The sequence below is a fragment of the Mauremys reevesii genome, linkage group 4, assembly GCF_016161935.1.
Source record: "Mauremys reevesii isolate NIE-2019 linkage group 4, ASM1616193v1, whole genome shotgun sequence".
Lineage (NCBI taxonomy): Eukaryota > Metazoa > Chordata > Testudines > Geoemydidae > Mauremys > Mauremys reevesii.
This window is the reverse complement of record NC_052626.1, coordinates 150,413,846-150,430,736: the sequence shown is the minus strand read 5'-3', so window position 1 is coordinate 150,430,736 and position 16,891 is coordinate 150,413,846. Positions and strand designations below refer to the sequence as shown.

At 67.5% G+C, this 16,891-nt stretch overlaps 3 protein-coding genes across 7 annotated transcripts in view; 1 reads left to right on the top strand and 2 right to left on the bottom strand.

Moving 5' to 3' along the window:
• Positions 1-35: 35 nt before the first annotated feature.
• Positions 36-5,904, bottom strand: HIRIP3 (HIRA interacting protein 3). 4 transcript variants are annotated; one of them, XM_039534261.1, is made up of 7 exons: positions 5,742-5,904; positions 4,616-4,709; positions 4,350-4,509; positions 3,026-4,035; positions 1,460-1,637; positions 755-853; positions 36-632 (listed from the first exon to the last, which is right to left on the bottom strand). In XM_039534261.1, exons 1-7 carry the CDS (start codon positions 5,804-5,806, stop codon positions 496-498), a joined length of 1,743 nt encoding a protein of 580 aa, XP_039390195.1. In that variant the 5' UTR covers positions 5,807-5,904; the 3' UTR covers positions 36-495. The 4 variants fall into 4 exon arrangements, with proteins under 4 accessions (XP_039390195.1, XP_039390196.1, XP_039390197.1 ...); XM_039534262.1 differs by having other exon boundaries at positions 4,350-4,506; positions 5,742-5,903; XM_039534263.1 differs by having other exon boundaries at positions 4,350-4,506; positions 4,691-4,709; positions 5,742-5,903.
• Positions 5,905-6,542: 638 nt separating this feature from the next.
• Positions 6,543-9,916, top strand: INO80E (INO80 complex subunit E). The gene is given in 8 exon segments (XM_039536135.1): positions 6,543-6,623; positions 7,214-7,226; positions 7,229-7,283; positions 7,459-7,511; positions 8,129-8,204; positions 8,381-8,498; positions 9,161-9,277; positions 9,542-9,916. Coding segments are annotated over 8 exon segments (732 nt in total). The 3' UTR covers positions 9,761-9,916.
• Positions 9,917-10,444: 528 nt separating this feature from the next.
• DOC2A (double C2 domain alpha) overlaps positions 10,445-16,891 on the bottom strand; it is an 8,268-nt gene continuing 1,821 nt past the window's right edge. For both annotated transcript variants that reach the window (XM_039534306.1, XM_039534305.1), the window contains exons 2-9: positions 16,439-16,513; positions 16,027-16,136; positions 13,584-13,710; positions 13,143-13,202; positions 12,549-12,706; positions 11,819-11,900; positions 11,607-11,703; positions 10,445-10,616 (exon numbers count right to left, since the gene is read on the bottom strand). In XM_039534306.1, the coding sequence (XP_039390240.1) occupies positions 10,477-10,616; positions 11,607-11,703; positions 11,819-11,900; positions 12,549-12,706; positions 13,143-13,202; positions 13,584-13,710; positions 16,027-16,136; positions 16,439-16,501 (837 nt within the window). In that variant the 5' untranslated portion in view covers positions 16,502-16,513 and the 3' untranslated portion in view covers positions 10,445-10,476. The remainder of the gene's footprint in view (positions 10,617-11,606; positions 11,704-11,818; positions 11,901-12,548; positions 12,707-13,142; positions 13,203-13,583; positions 13,711-16,026; positions 16,137-16,438; positions 16,514-16,891) is intronic.

Here is a 16,891-nt window from a genome sequence, read left to right as displayed (position 1 = left end):
GGGGTCGGGGGGCCATATGCTCACTTGGGTGCCCCTTAAATAACAAAATTCACTTTATTTTACAATATAAAAAACGCATAAAACAGAGACATTTCCAAGTGGGGGGTTGGGATGGGGTAACTGCCCCCCGGGGTAGAACGATGGGGCCCCCCAAGCCAGGAGACATCCCGCCCCCTGCCCCACCTGCGGGGCCAGCGTGGGCGTGTGCTGGGGGCGGAGAGCTGCTGCCCCAGCTCTGCAGGGAGGCCCCTGCTAGTGGCTCAGGGGTCCCCCAACCTCCAGTTTTGGGGTGACAGGTGGGATCACCCAGAAAGTGCCGGACACCGGGGGGGTTCCGAGGTTAGCCCCCCCCCCCCGGATTCTGTCCTAAATCAGCCCCGGAGCCCCAGTGGGGAAGGGGAGATGGATCTGCCCCATGCAGTGGGGTCACTCCCCGACCTGCCCCCCAAGCAGGGAAGGGCGGGGGGGGGTTATGCCAGGCGCTGCCCCCCAGCCTCAGTCGCTCTCCCCGTCACTGCTGACGACGCCCCGGAGGCTGGACCAGTCCACTGGGCGCCGGGCCGGGGGGGCGGCCGGGGGGGCAGCGGGGGGCTTGCTGTACAGGCTCCAGATGTTGCAGCGCCGGGGGCGGCCTGTGGGGAGGGTAGAGGGGGGTCAGCTCCAGAGGGGGGTCCCTGCCCCCCCCGGATCCACCCCATAGCCCCATCTCCTGCCCCAGTGATCCACCCCCGACCCCTGCCCGGCCCCCCCTCACCGTCCGAGGCGATGATGTTCCCCACGTCCAGCGCCGCCACCTCGGCCGCCTCCTCCCGGCGCAGCCGCAGCGCCCGGCACCGCTCCAGAGAGGGGTTCCCTGGGGGGAGGGGGGGTTACCGGGGGGGCTCTCCCATCTCAGGGCAGGGGCCCCCTTCCCTGTACCCCCCCGCCCCCCAGCCCCATCGCTGCCCATCCTCCATCCCCACCCTGCCTGCCCCTCCATCCCTATCCCCCCGCCCCTCCCCTGCCTGCCCTCCATCCCTATCCCCACCCCTCCCCACCCTGCCTGCCCCTCCATCCCTATCCCCGCCCCTGCCTGCCCTCCATCCCTATACCCCGCCCCTCCCCGCCCCTGCCTGCCCCTCCATCCCTATACCCCGCCCCTCCCCACCCTGCCTGCCCCTCCATCCCTCCGCCCTGCCTGCCCCTCCATCCCTATCCCCACCCCACCCTGCCTGCCCCCTCCATCCCCTGCCTGCCCCTCCATCCCCACCCTCCACCCCATCCCCACCCTGCCCGCCTCCATCCCTATCCCCACCCCGCCCTGCCTGCCCCTCCATCCCTATCCCCACGCCCCATCCCCACCCTGCCTGCCCTCCATCCCTATCCCCACGCCCCATCCCCACCCTGCCTGCCCTCCATCCCTATCCCCTCCCACAACCCCAGCCCCTCCACCCGCCCATCCCCACCCCTGCCCCCTCACCCTGCAGCCCAATGGCCTCCAGCTCCCGGCGCAGGACCCTGACCCGCTGCTTGACGGAGCGACACCCGGCCAGCAGCTTCTTGTAGTTCCGCCGCACCCCACACGCCAGGATGTAGCGCTTCAGCCGCCGCACGGCCGGGTGCTCCTCTGCCGGGCCGGCCCCCCCGCTGCCCGGCGCCTGGGGGTGGGGACAGGTTAGAGACAGCCCCCAAGGGGGAGGGGCCTACGGGAAAATCCTGCTTCGTGGGAAAATCAAACAAAATTTTCCCGGGCCCAGCTGGGGGGTGGGGTGGGTGGTTCCTTTAAAACCTTGTGGGTGGGTTGTTTAATGTCAGAAAACGTCAGCGCTCGACAGCTCCCTTACCCCGGGCCAGGTTTGGTTTTGGTTTTTAAATACAAACTTTTCCACTGGGGGAAATAATAATTCCTGCAGGAAAATTTCATTTCACAAAGTCCAATTTTCTAACTTTAAAAAATAGTTTCCACTGGGAAAAAATGTAATAAGAATTCAGTTCCCTTCTCTCTCCCCCTGCCCCCTTCAAATCGCACTGGGGAAAAAACGGCATTTAATAACATTTCAGTTCAGGTTTTCTCGTTCCTGACTTTTAAAACGAGTTTTGCAGAGAAGTTTTTTTAGTACAATTTCTGTTCAGAATTTCCTTTCCCTGCATTTGAAAACAATTTTTCCACCTGGGGGGCAAGTGAGATTCACATGGCAACGTTCAGTTCGCAATTTCTCTTTTCTCTGACTACACACAGTAAAATTTCATAAATCAGGTTTTTTTTTCCTTTCCCCCCCAACTTTAAAACTAATTTGCCAGGAGAAAAAAGAAAATTCACGAAGTACAATTTCAGGTCACAATTAATTTTTCCTGAATTTTAAAACAATTTTTCCACAGGGGGAAAAAATGAATGTAGCAAAAATTTAATTCCATAATTTCTGTCCTTTTTCCCCCTAACTTTTAAAACAATTTTCCACTGGAAAAAAATGAGAGCTGAAATTTTTCTACAATTTCTTGTTTAAAAAAACAGTTGTAAAGTTAAAAAAAATACATGCAATAAAATTTAACTTTTCACCACTTTTATATTGGTTTTTTTCCTGGAGAAAGACAATGAATCTAGTGCAATTTCAGTCCTCAAGCCTTTTCCCCCAGTTGTCAGACACATTTTTCACGGGAAAAATAATTCACAGAGCCAGAATTTCACTTCACAATTTCTTGGGGGGTTTGGAAATTTTAAAACAATTTTCCACTGGAAAAAACAAGGTAGGAAAATTTCAGTTCAATTTCTTTGTTCCTTTTAGTGACTTAAAATAAATAATTTGCATTAGGAGAAAAAACGGATTTAATTGAATTTCAGTTCATGTTTCCTCTCTCGGGACATTTAAAACAATTTTGCCAGGAGAAAAAAATTCATTCAGTGCAATTACAGTTGGTAATTCCTTTTTGTAGGTGCCCTTGGGTAGCCGTCCTGGATGCCTGGGTCCCATGCCCCATCCCGGGCTCTGGGGGCACTGCAGGACCCCCTAATGGAGCTGTCCCAGACGCCTGGGTCCCCCCCCCTCACCTTTCCCTTCTTGCGCCGGGAGCCTGGGTTGGGGCTGCTGTTCTCATCCTGCGCGGAGGACGATGACGAAGAGTCTTCATCTGTCGCGGAGCTGCCCCTCTGCACCTTCCCCCCCCCCTCCTCACTCTCGCTGCCCCGCTCGGCCTTCCTCCTTCCCTTCCCCCCCTCCTCCTCCTCGCTGCCCCTCCTCCTTCCCTTCCCCCCGTCCTCGCTCTCGCTGCCCCGCTCGGCTTTCCTCCTTCCCTTCTTCCCCGTCTCCTTCCTGCTCGCACCCTCCTCTTCCTCGCTCCCCGATTCCTCCTCACTCTGGGCCTTCGTCCTCTTCTTCCTGCTGCCCACTTCCTCGGCCTCGCTGTCACTCCTCCGCTCCACCTTCTTCATTCCCGGCCTCCGGCTCCTACCCTCCTCTGCCTCGCTCCCCGATTCCTCCTCTCTCTGAGCCTTTACCTTCTCCTTGTTCTCTTCCTCCTCACTGTCACTCCATCTCCCTGCCTTCCTGCCTCCCTTCTGCCCTGCCCCTTTTCTGCCCTGCCCCTTCTCATCCACCTGGGCGGCGCTCCCCCCTTCCTCCCCCCGAGCCTTTTTCTCGCTGTCCCCCTCCTCCTCCTCACGATCCCTCCTCCGCTTGCTCTTCCCTGTCTGCTTCTGCCGCTTACACTCCTCTCCCTCCACTGGCCATTCGCTCCCCGATTCCTCCTGCGTCTGAGCTGTGATCCCCCCATTTGCTTTCCCCTTCTGCTCCCCACAGTCACCCCTCCGCTCTGCCTCTCTCGCTCGCTTCTTCCCCAGCTGCTCCTGCGCCTCGGCTCCCCTCCTTCCCTCCTTCCTGGCTGCCCATTCAGAGTCACTCTCTCTGCTGGTGCCACCCCGGTCAGGTGTGTCCTCTGCTCCAGAGTCCCCCTCGTCCTCACACGATCCCATGGGCTTGGATTTCCCAGCATCCTCCTCGGCAGGAGCCGGTTTTGGCTTCCTCGAATCAATCCCAGAATCCTCCCCGTCAGAACTGGCCTCTGGAAACCAGATGGGAAACAAGGGGTTAACCGAGGGCTGGGACACAGACAGGGGCTGGGACGGGGCTGACACATGGGGACCCTCGCCCGGCGCTGGGACGCAGCCCTCTGGGAGGGCTGGGCACAAGGGGACCCCTCGCCCGGCGCTGGGACGCAGCCCCTCTGGGGCAGGGGGGGGGCTGGGCACAAGGGGACCCCTCGCCCGGCGCTGGGACGCAGCCCCTCTGGGGCAGGGGGGGGGGCTAGGCACAAGGGGACCCCTCGCCCGGCGCTGGGACGCAGCCCCTCGGGGGCGGGGGGGGGCACCTGCTCACCAGAACCCTGATCCAGTCGGTGCTTCTTTCTCGCCGTGTCCTCGGGGCCCCCTGACGACTCGGAGCTGCTGTGGGGTCGCTTCTGAGCCTCGGCTTGAGGAGCCTCCCAGGGGCTCTTGGGGCTCGGGGACCCCCCTTCGGAACTGGAATCATCCAGCTGCTGGGGCAGGCCAATGCGGTTACACAGGAATCCCGTCCCCACCGAGCCCCCATCCCCTCCCCGCCAACCCCCCCCCCACCTGCATTCTCAGCAGTTCCTCCTTCACCAGCTCCTTGAGCAGCTCCTTCTCCTCCCGCCCCAGGCTCTCCCGGCCCACGTGCGCCAGATACTTCCTCCGCACCATGGCCAGCGTCAGCACCCTGCGGGCACAGGGGAGAGGGGTTAGAGAACCCAGGAGTCCGGGCTCCGGCCCCCTGCTCTAACCCACGGAACCCTCCCCACCCAGAGAGCACAGGTGTCCGGGCTCCCACAATCCTTTGCTCCCCCCTCCACCAGACCCCTAGAGAACCCAGGGGTCCGGGCTCCCACAATCCTTTGCTCCCCCCTCCACCAGACCCCTAGAGAACCCAGGTGTCCAGGCTCCCACAATCCTTTGCTCCCCCCACCAGCCCCCGGGAACCCAGGTGTCCGAGCTCCCAGAATCCTTTGCTCCCCCCACCCGACCCCGGGAACCCAGGTGTCCGAGCTCCCAGAATCCTTTGCTCCCCCTACCCGACCCCGGGAACCCAGGTGTCCGAGCTCCCAGAATCCTTTGCTCCCCCCACCCGACCCCGGGAACCCAGGTGTCCGGGCTCCCAGAATCCTTTGCTCCCCCTACCAGCCCCCGGGAACCCAGGTGTCCGAGCTCCCAGAATCCTTTGCTCCTCCCACCAGACCCCTAGAGAACCCAGGTGTCCGGGCTCCCACAATCCTTTGCTCCCCCCACCAGACCCCAGGAACCCAGGTGTCCGGGCTCCCACAATCCTTTGCTCCCCCCACCAGACCCCTAGAGAACCCAGGTGTCCGGGCTCCCAGAATCCTTTGCTCCCCCCACCCGACCCCGGGAACCCAGGTGTCCGAGCTCCCAGAATCCTTTGCTCCCCCTACCAGACCCCTAGAGAACCCAGGTGTCCGAGCTCCCAGAATCCTTTGCTCCCCCCACCAGCCCCCGGGAACCCAGGTGTCCGGGCTCCCAGAATCCTTTGCTCCCCCCACCCGACCCCGGGAACCCAGGTGTCCGGGCTCCCAGAATCCTGTGCTCCCCCCACCCGACCCCGGGAACCCAGGTGTCCGGGCTCCCAGAATCCTTTGCTCCCCCCACCCGACCCCGGGAACCCAGGTGTCCGGGCTCCCACAATCCTTTGCTCCCCCCACCAGCCCCCGGGAACCCAGGTGTCCGGGCCTGGGGGCACCTGAGGTCCGGGCTGCCCTGGAAGAGCCCGCGAGTGAAGTCCCGCATCTCCTGCTCCGCAGCCATCGCCCCGCTGCGTCTTTCCCGCCTCCTGAGCCGGTACGGCCACCGTAGCGCGAGGCCGATGGGAGGTGTGGCGCTGCCCGGGAACGGGCCAATGGGGAGCTCGGGGGCCGCAGGGGCTGATGGGAAGTGAGGCGCTGCCAATGGGGAGCTCGGGGGCCGCAGGGGCTGATGGGAGGTGTGGCGCTGACCGGGAACCGGCCAATGGGGAGCTTGGAGGCCGCAAGGGCTGATGGGAGGCGTGGCGTTGCCTGGTAACGGGCCAATGGGGAGCTCGGGGGCCGCAGGGGCTGATGGGAGGCGTGGCGCTGCCTGGTAACGGGCCAATGGGGAGCTCGGGCGCCGCAGGGGCTGATGGGAGGCGTGGCGCTGCCTGGTAACGGGCCAATGGGGAGCTCGGGCGCCGCAGGGGCTGATGGAGGCGTGGCGCTGCCTGGTAACGGGCCAATGGGGAGCTCGGGGGCCGCAGGGGCTGATGGGAGGCGTGGCGCTGCCCGGGAACCGGCCAATGGGGAGCTCGGGGGCCGCAGGGGCTGATGGGAGGCGTGGCGCTGCCTGGTAACGGGCCAATGGGGAGCTCGGGGGCCGCAGGGGCTGATGGGAGGCGTGGCGCTGCCTGGTAACGGGCCAATGGGGAGCTCGGGGGCCGCAGGGGCTGATGGGAGGCGTGGCGCTGCCTAGGAACGGGCCGTGGCAGCTGGGCCCGCCCCCGCGCGGGGGATGCCGGGAGCCGCCGGCGATGAACGGGGGCGAGGCGGAGCCCGGCGGCTACAAGCGGCGCTACCGGGCCCTGAAGCGGCGCCTGAAGCTGCTGATCTACGTGAGGGGAGGGGCCCGGGGCAGGGGATGGGAGGGGGAGGGCGGGGCCGGGCTGCGGGGTGATGGGGAGGGGAGGGGCGGGGCCGGGCTGCAGGGGTGATGGGATGGGGAGGGCGGGGCCCGGGCTGCAGGGGGTGATGGGATGGGGGAGGGCGGGCCCGGGCTGCAGGGGTGATGGGATGGGGAGGGCGGGCCCGGGCTGCAGGGGTGATGGGATGGGGAGGGCGGGGCCCGGGCTGCAGGGGGTGATGGGATGGGGAGGGGTGGGGCCCGGGCTGCAGGGGTGATGGGATGGGGAGGGGCGGGGCCGGGCTGCGGGGTGATGGGATGGGGAGGGGCGGGGCGGGGCCCGGGCTGCAGGGGTGATGGGATGGGGAGGAGGCCCGGGCTGCAGGGGTGATGGGATGGGGAGGAGGCCCGGGCTGCAGGGGGTGATGGGATGGGGGGAGGGGCGGGGCCCGGGCTGCAGGGGGGGGTGATGGGATGGGGGGAGGGGCGGGGCCCAGGCTGCGGGGCGGGGGGGGTGATGGGATGGGGGGAGGGGCCGAAGATGGGGGGGGCCGGACCCGGCACTAACCCCGCCCGCCCCAGGAGCAGGAGTGTTTCAGGAGGAGCTTCGCAAGGCCCAGAGGAAGCTGCTGAAAGTGTCGCGGGATAAAAGGTAACGGGGGACCCGCCCCCCCCCCGGCTAGCAGGGGCTGCGGGTCGGGAGTGAGGGGCACTGGCAGAGCTGGGGGCAGGGCTGGGGTAGCCGGGGGCTGCGGGTCGGGAGTGAGGGCACCGGGGGCTGCTTGTTGGGGTTTGGGGTTTCTGACTCTGCAGTTTTTCCCGCCCAGCTTCCTCCTGGACCGGCTGCTGCAGCACGAGAACGTGGATGACGAATCCTCAGGTGCTGGGCGGGGGGGGGTTCGGGGGGGGCCTCCTGAGCTCAGCCCCTTATTGCCGCCCTGCCCGTAGCCCCCAAAGCTTTCAGGCCGGGCTGGGGGTGTCACGGAGCCTCCTCTGGTGCCTGGCAGGGCTGGGGGAGCCCGGGGAGGTGCCCGCCCCCTGGGTCGTGGGTGCAGCTGGGGTGTCTTTGGGGCCCTGGGGAGTGGGCACGTGGGGGCTGGGTGTGATGGGGCATTTCAGGGGAGGGCTCGTGGATGGGCCTAGGCTGTGGAAAGGGGCCACTGGCGGTGCAGGGTGCAGTGGGATTTGGGGGCATCAGTGAGGAAGGGGAAGTGGGGGGCACAGGCACAGGGGGATTTTGGGGGCTGTGTGTCGGGGACGGGCTGTGGCTGAGGAGGCCAAGCGATGTCTGTTAAAGGGGGGGCAGTGGGGGTTGACTTGTGGGGGAAGGAGCACAGGCTGTAGGGAGGTTAAAGGGGCCTGGGGGGGCAGTGAACTGGGACAGACTGGACGCTGGTTCAGAGCAGGCTGTGGGTGCTGAGGGGAGGGGACACGGTGGTTTGGGGGCAGCTCTGGGGGTGTCTTCCCCCATTAACCCTCCCCCCGTTGCCCTTCCAGACTCAGAGGCTACAGCCTCCTCGGAGAACAGTGACGGGGAGGGGCCCAAGGGGGCGGAGCCACAGCCCCTGAAGAGGTGAGTATAAGGCCCTGCCTCCCACTGGGGATGGGGTCTGTGCCAGAATCCAACATGGCTGGCCTGGTTTCCTGGGTAGAGCCACCATATTTAATGTGGGCAGTGGATGGGCACGTGCCAGTATGTGACATGGCTGCTCCTGTGGCAACTTCCTGTGTCTCTCTTCCCGCCTCCAGGAAGCGGAGCCCCCAGCTTGGCGGAGCCTCATCCCCATCATCCTCTGGCCTGTCTCTCCAGGCGACCTCGGGCTTTCCCCTGCAGGGCTCGGGGGCGCCCTCCCCCTACCTAAGCTCAGTGAGTGACCCCTCCACTTTGGGGAATGTGGTGCCAGAATCCAATATGGCCTCCAGACTGGGGCTGTGGGCTGGTGATGTGATCTCTGCCAGTATCCAATATGTCTGCTGTAGCTTCAGGATAGGCCCCATCTTCAGGAAAGGTGATGTCTGTTCCAGTATCCAATATGGCAGTGTGGGCAGAGCTGCCATATTTAAGATGGGCAAAGTTAGAGCACTGCCAGTATCCAACATGGCTGCCTTGGCTTCAAAGGCAGAGCCCCCATTGGCGTCGGCTGAGTGGGGAGGTGCCACCCCCTCCCTTGCCCCCAATCGCTCCATGGGGGTCACCCACCTCGCCGGTGCAGATGTTGAGCAATGGGGCTCCGTGGTAAAGCCGGCTGTGGGTGTCGGCTGTCCCATGGGGGGGCACTGTGGAGTGTGCATTAAGGCAGTGAGCATTGAGGGGGGCATTAGGGGGTGTTCCTTGGTGAGGGTGTGTGGGCAGGGTTGTGTGGTGGTGTCTGGGTGATGGGATATGTGGGGATGCCAGGGGTGGTGGTGGGGTTGGGTGCATTGTGTGTGTGGGGTTGAGAGAGGTGGGGGGTCCATCCTGGAGTGCCCCCCCATTCTCTCACCTTTTCTCCATCTCTCCTGTACTGCCCCCCTCCCCCCTATCCCCAGCTGGCCTCCCCACCCTACAGCCCGTTCCCCTCCGAGTACCTGGCGCCGGAGCCCTGCGCCCCCCGCCCCGAACGTGCCCGCCCGGAGCGACGGGCCAAGGGCACTCGCAAGTTAAAGGTACCACCTGGCCGGGGGGAGGAGTCATGTGTCTGGGGGCAGTGAGGGCGTGTGTGGGGGGGTTGGGAATGAGGGGTCATGCAGGAGCCAAGCCTAGGACAGGTGGGTTAGTGGGGAGTTGGTGGCGGGGTTCACGTGTGGGGAGTCAGGAGGAGGGGAGGGAGTTCAGGACAGGTGGGGTTTGTGGGGAACGTGGAGGGAGGTACTGGGTGGGGGGGGGTGGTCAGCAGCCCCCTCACTTTCCCTCCCGTCTCTCCCTTACAGATGTCCCTGACGCCAGCCACCCATCCCGACTGCTCAGTGGTGGGGGGTCTCCCCTTCTCTTCGCCCCGGGGGGGCCCTCTGGCCCCGCTCTCCTCCAAGCTCCCGCCCCCCACCATCCTCAGCACTGTGCCCCAGCAAATGTTCAGCGATGCAGGGGAAGGGAGTGGCGAAGACCCCCTGGATGGGGATGACGAGCTTGTCATAGATATACCGGAATAGTGGGGGTTGGGGGGCGGCACCCCAGATACGCACAGCTCAACATTGTGGTGGGGGCCCCCAAGAGGCCCCCCAGTTTATTTCACATCCATTCCAGTTGCATTAACAGGCTCCAGACATGCAAATTAACCAATTAAACAAGATTTTGGTATAAAAACAGTGCTGTGGCGACTTCAGTGACCCCTGACTGCCCCCCAACTCTCCCTGGCCCCCCTGAAATCCCAGAAGCCCTTAGGAAAAAAAGCCATTGAATGAGGCTGGTGGTTTCGAGGGGACCCTCCCGGTGCAAATGACCCTTTTTACAAACCGTTTTGTAAAAAACGGTGCAGAAAAAGGATGCTCCTTTAAGAGCGGGGGTGGGATTTTTGACTGCAGACAAAAATTCTTTTTAAAGGGGAAGGTGCTAAAATTCCTCCTTGAAAGGAGGGGTGTGTGGGAGGGGATGGAGGGGCTAGTTTCCCACCAATTTTAATACTGTTTTGCATAATATTCTTGCAGCAAGTGCCAATTTGCATATGAGGCCCCTCCCCTACATAACAGGATGAGAGGGGTGGAGTCAGTGTTGCCCCTCCCCTAATGTAACCAAACCGCCCCCCCAGACAGACACAGCACGGAGGGGGCGGGTTTCTTACCGCCCCCGTGTAAACATGCAAGAGTCCTCGTGCAAAGGGCCCCGCTCCTTTAAGAAGCAGGCAGGGAGCAGCGGGCCCCAGGGCCAATCAGGGCGCGAAGGCCGAGGATTCTGGGAGCTCATTGGTCAGCGTGTGCCACTGCTCCCAGCGCTGGTCGGGGCTCTGCAGGCAGCCCAGCCAGTGCCGCAGCCGCTCGCCCTTGGAGTCCAGGCCCAGGGTCGCGCCACCTGGGGGGAGAGGGGGTTAGGGGAGCCCCCCTCCGGGCCCAGCCCCCCACGGAGCCCCGTGCCCCACGGAGCCCCGGGCCTGGCCCTCCGGGCCCAGCGCCCCCCTGCCCCACGGAGCCCTGTGCCTGGCCCTCCGGGCCCCGCCCCACGGAGCCCCTTGCCTGGCCCTCCGGGCCCAGCCCCCCCTGCCCCACGGAGCCCCGTGCCTGGCCCTCCGGGCCCAGCGCCCCCTGCCCCACGGATCCCGTGCCTGGGGCCCTGCCCCCGGAGCCCCCGTCTGGCGTGCCTGGCCCTCCCGGCCCCGCCCCATGGAGCCCCTTGCCTGGCCCTCCGGGCCCAGCCCCCCCGGCCCCACGGAGCCCCGTGCCTGGCCCTCCGGGCCCAGCGCCCCCTGCCCCACGGAGCCCTGTGCCTGGCCCTCCGGGCCCCGCCCCACTCCGCACCATGGAGCCCCTTGCCTGGCCCTCCGGGCCCAGCCCCCCGTGCCCCACGGAGCCCCGTGCCTGGCCCTCTGGGCCCAGCCCCTGCCCCAGGGAGCCCCGTGCCTGGGCCTCCGGGCCCAGCGCCCCCTGCCCCACCGAGCCCCGTGCCTGGCCCTCCGGGCCCAGCCCCGCCCCACGGAGCCCCTTGCCTGGCCCTCCGGGCCCAGCCCCGCCCCACGGAGCCCCGTGCCTGGGCCTCCGGGCCCAGCGCCCCCCCGCCCCACGGAGCCCCGTGCCTGGGCCTCCGGGCCCAGCGCCCCCTGCCCCACGGAGCCCCGTGCCTGGCCCTCCGGGCCCTGCCCCACGGAGCCCCGTGCCTGGCCCTCCGGGCCCAGCCCCCCCTGCCCCCAGGAGCCCCGTGCCTGGCCCTACGGGCCCAGCCCCCCCGCGGCCCGGCGCCCCGTGCCTGGCTCTCCGGGCCCTGCCCCATGGCATCCCTTACCCTGCCCCATTGGTGCCCTTCTCCTGTCCTCTGCCCCCCAGCTGAGCCAGCCCACGCCCCCCTCACCGATGAAGTCGTTGGATTTCCCGATGTCGTAGTCCCAGACTGTGATCTCCAGGGATTTCTGCGCCAGCTCCGACTGGTCGATTTCGTAGAAGAATTCCTGGGGGGGCGGGGAGGTGGTCAGGCCGGGTCCCCCAACAGCCGGGGGCCTTACAGCAAAGTGTAGGGGTGCTCTGGGCCCTCTGCCCCCCCACCTGGAGCCCCACCCCCTGCACCTCGTTATATTCGGGGTTCAGCGTTTTCTTCTTCACGCTCGTTTTGTGCTTCGATTTCTTCTCCATGTCTGGTTTGAGGTACCTGCCCAGAGAGACGCAGGATGAACCCAGGAGTCCTGCCCCCTCTCCCCTGCCAGACCCCGGAGAGAACCCAGGAGTCCTGGCTCCCAGCCCCCCTGCTCTGACCCACCAGCCCCCACTCCCCTCCCAGAGCCGGGAGAGAACCCAGGAGTCCTGCGCGCCCCCCCCCCTCAGAGCCCGGAGAGAACCCAGGAGTCCTGCCCCCACCCCCAGCCACTGCCCCCACCCCCTCCCAGAGCTGGGAGAGAACCCAGGAGTCCTGCAGTTTCCCTAACTCCACCAGAGGGCGCTCTTGCTCTGCGTATGCCTGGTTTAAAGTCAGGACACCGATTTTGGGGGTGGGCCCCACTCCTCCCAGCTCTGCTCCCCGCCGGGCTCCCCACTTTCACCCCCATCCCCTTTCACCCTCCCCTACATGCACCCCAATTTCTCCCAGCTCTGCTCAGCGACCTCCCCCCGTCCGCTTCCCAGTACCCCCAAAGTCTCTGCCCCCGGGCCCCCTGAATCCCATCCCGCCTTCCCCACTGTCCCCCACCCAGCACTCTCTGCTTCACTCCCCTCCTCCCTGTGCCCAGAGCCCTCTCCCCTTCCCAGCCCCCCAAACTCCCAACTGCCCATGTTTGCCCCCCGTGCCCATCCCCCAGCTCACGTTTTGACGTAGGGGTCGGAGTAGCCGTTGACGTCCATGGCGGCCAGGTGAGCACAGCGCAGAATTCCCACCAGCAGCCCACGGCGCTCGGAGCTGTACGTCAGCGCCAGCAGGATCCGACCCCGCTCCTCCAGCTCCCACTGCTCCGCCTGCTCCAGCTGTGGGGGTAGGGGGAGCTCGTCACCACCCTCACGCTGCCACTGGGGGGGGGACCCAGGTGTCCGGGATGGCTCTCAGGGGCCCCCCAGCGCTCCCAGAGACACAAACAGGGAATGGGACCCAGGCGTCCGGCACAGCTCCCAGGGGCCCCCCGGTGCTCCCAGAGACTGGGACAGGAATGGGACCCAGGCGTCCGGGATGGCTCCCCAGGGGTCCCCCCCCCGGCGCTCCCAGAGCCTGGGACGGGAATGGGACCCAGGCGTCCGGGACGGCTCCCCAGGGGTCCCCCCCTGGCGCTCCCAGAGCCTGGGACGGGAATGGGACCCAGGCATCCGGGACGGCTCCCCAGGGGCTCCGCGGTGCTCCCAGTGACACACACGGGATGGGACCCAGGCATCCGGGGAGGGATAACCGGCGTGGGGGGAGGGGTCCTACCTCTCTGAGGTAACAGGAGATTCCTCGCAGTGCGGCCGACATGGCGGATGGGGAGGCCAGCTGGGGAGGGGGAGGGGGAGGCAGCGGGAGAAGGAGAGTCAAAAAACCAGCTCCCTGCATGACACCCCCCCTGCACATCTGGAAGGGCAGTGACTGCTATGGCCCAGCTGGGTGATCTCGGGGGCACATCTGGAAGGGGAAGGGGCCCCGGGGAACAGCTGGAAAAGGAGCAGCGGCTAAAGAACATCTGGCTCTTGCTCTGGGGCACATCTGGAATCGGGCTCATACTGGCACAGGGCGTGGCCACGGAGCACATCTGGGCTTGGGCAGGAGGCAGGCTGCAGCGCTAGAGGGACCACCTGGACACGGGAGGGCCTCTCGCACAGCTGGACCGTCCAGCAGGGCACATCTGGCTGGGGGAGGGGCCGGGGGGGGTCTCACCGGGATCTGGGGTTCCAGGCAGATGTTGAAATGCTTCTTCTGGGAAGGCTTCAGACGCCGGAGCGGCACCCGGGTCTCCCCGATGAACTCGTTATGGGTCAGCTTGTCCTCGTCACAGACTGAGACCCTGGGGAGAGACGTGGAGTTGGGGGCTGCGGGTCGGGAGTGAGGGGCACCGTGTGCAGGGCGGGGGCTGCGGGTCGGGAGTGAGGGGCACCGTGCGGGGAGGGGGCTGCGGGTCGGGAGTGAGGGGCACCGTGTGCGTCGGGGGCTGCGGGTCGGGAGTGAGGGGCGCCGTGTGCAGGGCGGGGGCTGCGGGTCGGGAGTGAGGGGCACCGTGTGCGTCGGGGGCTGCGGGGGGGGAGTGAGGGGCGCCGTGCGGGAGGGGGCTGCGGGTCGGGAGTGAGGGGCGCCATGCGGGTCGGGGGCTGCGGGTCGGGAGTGAGGGGCGCCATGCGGGGAGGGGGCTGCGGGTCGGGAGTGAGGGGCGCCCTGCGGGGAGGGGGCTGCGGGTCGGGAGTGAGGGGCACCGTGTGTAGGGTGGGGGCTGCGGGTCAGGAGTGAGGGGCGCCGTGCAGGTCGGGGGCTGCGGGTCGGGAGTGAGGGGCGCCGTGCAGGGCGGGGGCTGCGGGTCGGGAGTGAGGGGCGCCGTGCGGGTCGGGGCTGCGGGTCGGGAGTGAGGGGCGCCGTGCAGGTCGGGGCTGCGGGTCGGGAGTGAGGGGCACCGTGCGGGTCGGGGGCTGCGGGTCGGGAGTGAGGGGCGCCGTGTGCAGGGCAGGGGCTGCGGGTCAGGATTGAGGGGCGCCGTGTGCAGGGTGGGCGCTGCGCGTCGGGAGTGAGGGGCGCCGTGTGCAGGGCGGGGCTGCGGGTCGGGAGTGAGGGGCGCCGTGTGCAGGGCGGGGGCTGCGGGTCGGGAGTGAGGGGCGCCGTGTGCAGGGCGGGGCTGCGGGTCGGGAGTGTGGGGCGCCGTGCGGGGGGGGGCTGCGGGTCGGGAGTGAGGGGCACCGTGCAGGGCGGGGGCTGCGGGTCGGGAGTGAGGGGCGCCGTGTGCAGGGGGGGGGCGGCGGGGGGGGAGGGGGGGGCGCGGTGCGGGTCGGGGCTGCGGGTCGGGAGTGAGGCGCCGTGCAGGGCGGGGCTGCGGGTCGGGAGTGAGGGGCGCCGTGCAGGGCGGGGCTGCGGGTCGGGAGTGAGGGGCGCCGTGCAGGGCGGGGCTGCGGGTCGGGAGTGAGGGGCGCCGTGTGCAGGGCGGGGGCTGCGGGTCAGGAGTGAGGGGCGCCGTGCGGGTCGGGGGCTGCGAGTCGGGAGTGAGGGGCACCGTGTGCAGGGTGGGCGCTGCGGGTCGGGAGTGAGGGGCGCCGTGCAGGTCGGGGCTGCGGGTCGGGAGTGAGGGGCACCGTGCGGGTCGGGGGCGGGGCGTCGCGGGTGAGGGGCGCCGTGCAGGTCGGGGGCTGCGGGTCGGGAGTGAGGGGCGCCGTGCGGGTCGGGGGCTGCGGGTCGGGAGTGAGGGGCGCCTTGCCGGTCGGGGGCTGCGGGTCGGGAGTGAGGGGCACCGTGTGCGTCGGGGGCTGCGGGGGGGGAGTGAGGGGCGCCGTGTGCAGGGCGGGGCTGGGGGTCGGGAGTGAGGGGCGCCGTGCCGGGCGGGGGCTGCGGGTCGGGAGTGAGGGGCGCCGTGCAGGGCGGGGGCTGCGGGTCGGGAGTGAGGGGCGCCGTGCGGGTCGGGGGCTGCGGGTCGGGAGTGAGGGGCACCGTGTGCGTCGGGGGCTGCGGGTCGGGAGTGAGGGGCGCCGTGCGGGTCGGGGGCTGCGGGTCGGGAGTGAGGGGCGCCGTGTGCAGGGCGGGGGCTGCGGGTCGGGAGTGAGGGGCGCCGTGTGCAGGGCGGGGCTGCGGGTCGGGAGTGAGGGGCGCCGTGCAGCGCGGGGCTGCGGGTCGGGAGTGAGGGGCGCCGTGCGCGGGTCGGGGCTGCGGGGCGGGCGTGAGGGGCCCCGTGTGCTGGGCGGGGGCTGCGGGTCGGGAGTGAGGGGCGCCGTGTGCAGTGCAGGGGCTGCGTGTCAGGAGTGAGGGGCGCCGTGCGGGTCTGGGGCTGCGGGTTGGGCGTGTGGGGCGCCGTGCGGGTCAGGGGCTGCGGGTCGGGAGTGAGGGGCATCGTGTGCAGGGCAGGGGCTGCGGGTCGGGAGTGAGGGGCGCCGTGCGGGTCGGGGGCTGCGGGTCGGGAGTGAGGGGCGCCGTGTGCGTCGGGGGCTGCGGGTCGGGAGTGAGGGGCGCCGTGCGGGGAGGGGGCTGCGGGTCGGGAGTGAGGGGCGCCGTGCGGGGAGGGGGCTGCGGGTCGGGAGTGAGGGGCGCCGTGTGCAGGTCGGGGGCTGCGGGTCGGGAGTGAGGGGCGCCGTGCGGGTCGGGGGCTGCGGGTCGGGAGTGAGGGGCGCCGTGTGCAGGGCGGGGGGCTCACCGCAGGGTTTTCCGGGCCATGTCCTCCCCCGTGATGCCCGTGTACGTCAGCCCCTCGTTCCACACGGGGTTCAGGGTGTTCCGCTGCGTTCGTGTCTTCAGCTTGTTGGCCTGGCGGGGGGAGGGGAAACGCGGATGAAGCAGCGGGAACCAGCGCGTCCCCCCTGAGGCCAGTATGGACCAGTATGGACCAGCAGGCCCATAAACTGGTACCGACCGGTTTCCCCTGGGCTGAGCTGGTAAGAAGCGGTGGGGCCCAGGACAAACCGGAACGGCCCAGCCCCGAGCTGGGAGGTCCAGGATCAGCCGGCCTGGCCCAGTGCGGACCAGCACAGACCAGTGTGGCCAGCTCTGGGCGGGTGCGGGGGGGTCCGGGCCTGGGGTGCGAGGGGGACAATGGGGGGAGTATTTACCTTGCAGGCGCCCGGCAGCAGGTGAAGTTTGACATAGGGATCGGCCAGACCATTAAAATCCATCGGCTTCAGCCCCTGGGGTGGGGGGAGAGAGATCAGAGCCCCCCCAGCTCGCTACGGCCCCCCCAACCCCCTCCCCCCAACTGCACCAGAGCCCCCGAATGGCTCAGCCCCGAACCAGCCCACAGCACCCACCCAGGGGCTCACCCTAGACTGTCACCCCTGGGGACTCCCCCAATTCACAGCCCAGAGCAAACCAGGGCCCAGGATGGGGAGGTTTGGCAGAGATCCGAGCCTCGGGGGCAGGGCAGGGGCTGCGGGTCGGGAGTGAGGGGCACCGGCAGGGCTGGGCTGGCAGGGGCTGCGGGTCGGGAGTGAGGAGCACTGGCAAAGCTGGGGGGGCAGGGCTGGGCTGGCAGGGGCTGCGGGTCGGGAGTGAGGGGCACCGGCAGG

What these genes read in the sequence shown, in the direction of transcription:
- HIRIP3 (XM_039534260.1), bottom strand. Translation starts at nt 5,806, where the DNA reads ATGGCTGCGGAGCAGGAGATGCGGGACTTCACTCGCGGGCTCTTCCAG. An exon ending in CAGGGCAGCCCGGACCTCAG is followed by an intron (nt 4,710 to 5,741) that starts GTGCCCCCAGGC and finishes CTGTGCCCGCAG; the next exon opens with GGTGCTGACGCTGGCCATGG. An exon ending in CCCGGCGCAAGAAGGGAAAG is followed by an intron (nt 1,638 to 3,025) that starts GTGAGGGGGGGG and finishes CCCCACCCCCAG; the next exon opens with GCGCCGGGCAGCGGGGGGGC.